At 52.6% G+C, this 3,702-nt stretch overlaps 1 protein-coding gene across 1 annotated transcript; it reads right to left on the bottom strand.

Moving 5' to 3' along the window:
- Positions 1-917: 917 nt before the first annotated feature.
- LOC136534377 (scarecrow-like protein 14) lies at positions 918-1,903 on the bottom strand. Its single transcript, XM_066526829.1, has 2 exons — positions 1,500-1,903; positions 918-1,407 (listed from the first exon to the last, which is right to left on the bottom strand). The coding sequence occupies exons 1-2, from the start codon at positions 1,901-1,903 to the stop codon at positions 918-920; spliced, it is 894 nt and encodes a 297-aa protein (XP_066382926.1).
- Between the last annotated feature and the right edge of the window lie 1,799 nt (positions 1,904-3,702).

Genomic DNA, 3,702 nt, shown 5'->3' with positions numbered 1-3,702 from the left:
AAACTCCAAAATACATGAATTGAGGTTAATCCATATGCATCAAAAGGAGCCCGTATTGATAGTATAGGTAAAAGTATTGATAGTATAGGTAAAAGTAGTGACCGTCCACTGGATTTCATTTTCTTGAGAAGGATGTCATCACAGAGCACTGTTCGGTGCTTTAGCAGTTTAGCATACACTGATGGCATGAGCAACAACTTTGGTGGTCCTTGAATAGGATTTTCGTCCACTCTTGTCTATCATGCAGTAGACGCTTTACCCAAACTGGGTTGCCGGTCCCTTTGTTCGGTCCATGTTTTCCTTTCCCTATTCTTTAAGGGAGAATTATGTATTTTGGACACTAAAATAAAATCAGTCTTCTATATTTGACACTAAAAATTTTAAAACTTTCTTATTTGACACAAAGTTAGAAATTTCTTACCTAGACAGCACTGCCGTCCATTTAGGCTAGTAATCGGCGTCCAAGTGGCTGGAAAAATGACATAAATGCCCTTCTTTGTAGCAGACATACACGATGCCAAATAGAGAAATAATAGATGGTCAGGTTGTCAAATAAGAAAATTATATAAATATGACCAGTTATATTGTGAACCAGCAGCCTGCCTGCCGTTGTCCCGCGGCAAGATGGTGTCCACCATGTCGAACCAACGCCGTGAAGTTGTAGAGCGCCTCGCAGAACCGCGCCGCCGAAGGAACGCGGTGCTGTGTATGACGCGTTGAGGACCGGCGTGGATGAACACGGACGACTTCATCTCTCTGATGGCGCCGAGCACCGCGCCGATGGGGTCCGTGCCTGCCTCGCCATCGTCAGTAGCCATCGCGCCCTCGTCCGTCAGCGTCCTGGAAATGGAAACAGGCTGCTAACGCGCGAGCACCTCGTCGGGATCGATGTCCCAGGTCGCCCGCGTGGACCGCTTCTAATTTCGCCCACGATTGCCGTGGAACCTGAACGGCACACCGAGCTGGCGCGCGCAGGCGGTGAGCCGGCGCCCCGCCTCCTCGATGGGCCACGCTGGACGGGAACCCGGGCTGTGGGACGTCGATGTTGGTGAGCCCACACCTCCAGTGGCCCGCCCCTCCCTACACGTGAGCCACGGAGCAGGGTTTGCCCATTGGAGCCCGTGGTCCCAGACCGTAGTGCACGATGGTGCAGCTTCTTCCTCCCAGCGGCAGCTTTTGTAGATGGATTTGTTGGAGAAGAGGATGTTCACCTGGAGGAAGCAACACGTGGCCATGAAGAACTGCATCGCCTTGAGTTGGACACCTGATGAGGAGGAGGCGCTTTTCGACATTAACGACGACGACCGGTAGTGCAGGTTCCCTGTGCCATTGGGCCACACCTGCAGCCCCTCGGCGAAGCAGTGTGCAAGCCGCTGCGTGGCGTTCCCGCTCGGCGAAGAGTGGTGCCTAATCCGCTGCAAAAGATCGGTCGCTCTGCGGCGGTCGTTGTCGGCCACGGCGTCGGCGCAAGCGGAATGAGCATGGAGTTGTAGGTCCACCACTGCTGCTGCTGATCCAGATCCTCCCTGGTGCCGACCGACCTCCACGACGGCGTCTTGGCCATGTCCATGGCAGCGCGCAGCTCCTGCATGTCATCGACGAGGATTGGTTCGTCGTCGCCGTTGAGCATCAGCTTGTCTAGCATCTCTCGTGCGGTGGCTTCCTCTGAGTCCTCGCCGTCAGCTGCCATTTGCTTGCTGCTCCTGCCCTCCACCTGCTCGTCATCTCCATCAACGTCAAGCCTCTTCTTCCTGCCCCTGCAATCCACCGTGTAGCCATCGGCGCCGAGCAAGAATCTGTTGGCCTCTTCCATGTCTCTTAAGAACGCCATGCTCACCACGTCCTTGAAGCAGCAGCTGCCCTCCGGTGGCGACAACATATTGGCCGGCTCCACCGTGCCCATGGCTGCGCTATTCAAGGAGGGTGGATCCTAGGGGGCGTTGCCTTGGGCGCTAGCCTGCACGGCGGTGAGGGCGCTGGTGGAGGAGGTGTCGGAAAGGACCTGGGCGAAGAGCTGCTGGGTCTAGAGGAGTGCGGGATTGTGGTTAGGGTACTGCTGGTACAAGAGGGTATGTTGGTCACACTAAGAAAAAACTGACACGGTCAAAATAGTCAACTAATAGATGAAATGGTTGGTAGTGCCACATAGGGAAGGAAATTTTAACTTGGTGCCAGATAAGAAAGTTCAAATTACCAAGTTAAAATTTCTAAGTGCCAAATATGAACGACTAATTTGTTTCAGTGCCAAATACATAATTCTCTCATTCTTTAAACTAGTATCATTGCTTGTTGTTGATAACTGGGGGTTTCTAGCAGGTGGGATACAGAAGGCCTTCGCCCGGCCAGGTGCTCTAGTTGAAGGTATGTGAAATGGAAGATGGGCCCAAGCTCACTTAGGGTTTCATTAATGTATTCACCAACCTCCTTTACATAGCATCCGGCTTCCCCTTTTATAGGGCACTGCTCGCTACTACTTCACGGTACAAATTTGCCCATTGACAGCTAAGGTACATTTCTAGAATATCCTAACATCAGTACAAATCTTCAGGGGCATCCCGGGTCTTGTTCACCTGCACCACCTTTGCTTCTTGGGCCTTAGCCTCAGGCCCATGGGAGGCCCATCTCCGATCTTGGGCCACGGTGCTATGAGGACCCCTTTCTCTCAGGCGAAGACAACATAGCCTCCACCCAAGCCACTGGAGCCTTCACCTTCGCTTCTGAGTCTCTGCCTGTGGACTCCTCCGGACATCCTTCAGGGTCATGCTCAGGCCTCCGTCCTATCGACAGCTAGTGGTGAAGGCCTTCTTGCTGCTGGCGGAGGCCTTCTAGGTTTCTTCCCAAAACATGCGCGGCCTTCGCTTGAATCACTGGGGTCTTCACTCCATTACAGGCCCCACGTGAAGGCTTCGCCTAGCATCCCTGCAAAACACTTACACAAATGTTTCAATGTTATTAGCTTATGTTTGCATTGGCCTGACCTTCGCTACTCGTGTATTGGTGTTCCCGATAGTTCCCCCTTGAGGATGCGGTCTGATGTGAGCGGGCCATGAGCCTCAAGTGCAACACTGATACTGAGTGGTGGAGGCTTGCCCCTTTCCCCCCTGGGTCACCCGTATCAGATCGTTGGAGGGGCGATGTGTTGGCATTTGACTCATTGCGGTGGCCCGGTGCCCGATGCGCTCACAAACAGTCACGACTATTGGTGTTTGGAATTTGAAGCATCCCCCCTTGCCCTATATAAAGGGCAGGTTGGTGGGGAGGCCCCCCATGCCGCCTGAGCCATCGCTTTCTCTCCTATAGCTTTCCAAGCCTCGTCTATGCTGCTCTGCTATTTTGTCTTGGTGCCTTAGAATTTTCCTTGCACTGCTGCTCCTTTTAGTTCTGTGCTGCCTTTGGAAGTGGCTTCGCCTACTAGCTCTGATCTTTGCTTGCCTAGCTTTAGCGGTCCTTATCCCTGCTTGCTTGGCGTGAGGTCTGAGGGTTGATCAAAGAGGTAACAAGAGTGTATGTCTGCGTCTGTGGAGGCTCAAGACAATTTAGAGAATATTGAAGCTTCTATCGGAGACCTGATTCTCGTTTCCCTGGTTAAGAAGGCGAAGGTTCAAATGGTCAAGTCTTGGGATTTTGGGCCTTTGCTCATGATGGAAGAGCCGATAAAGGCTTTGGAGTATAAGGGCTACTTCCTAGCTAGGAAGGGTCGTC

Source organism: Miscanthus floridulus, unplaced genomic scaffold (assembly GCF_019320115.1).
Source record: "Miscanthus floridulus cultivar M001 unplaced genomic scaffold, ASM1932011v1 os_1863, whole genome shotgun sequence".
Lineage (NCBI taxonomy): Eukaryota > Viridiplantae > Streptophyta > Magnoliopsida > Poales > Poaceae > Miscanthus > Miscanthus floridulus.
Note: the sequence above shows the minus strand (reverse complement) of the source record. Positions and strands in the feature narration are given on the sequence as shown.

What these genes read in the sequence shown, in the direction of transcription:
- LOC136534377 (XM_066526829.1), bottom strand. Translation starts at nt 1,903, where the DNA reads ATGGGCACGGTGGAGCCGGCCAATATGTTGTCGCCACCGGAGGGCAGC. An exon ending in CTGGATCAGCAGCAGCAGTG is followed by an intron (nt 1,408 to 1,499) that starts GTGGACCTACAA and finishes GCAGCGGATTAG; the next exon opens with GCACCACTCTTCGCCGAGCG.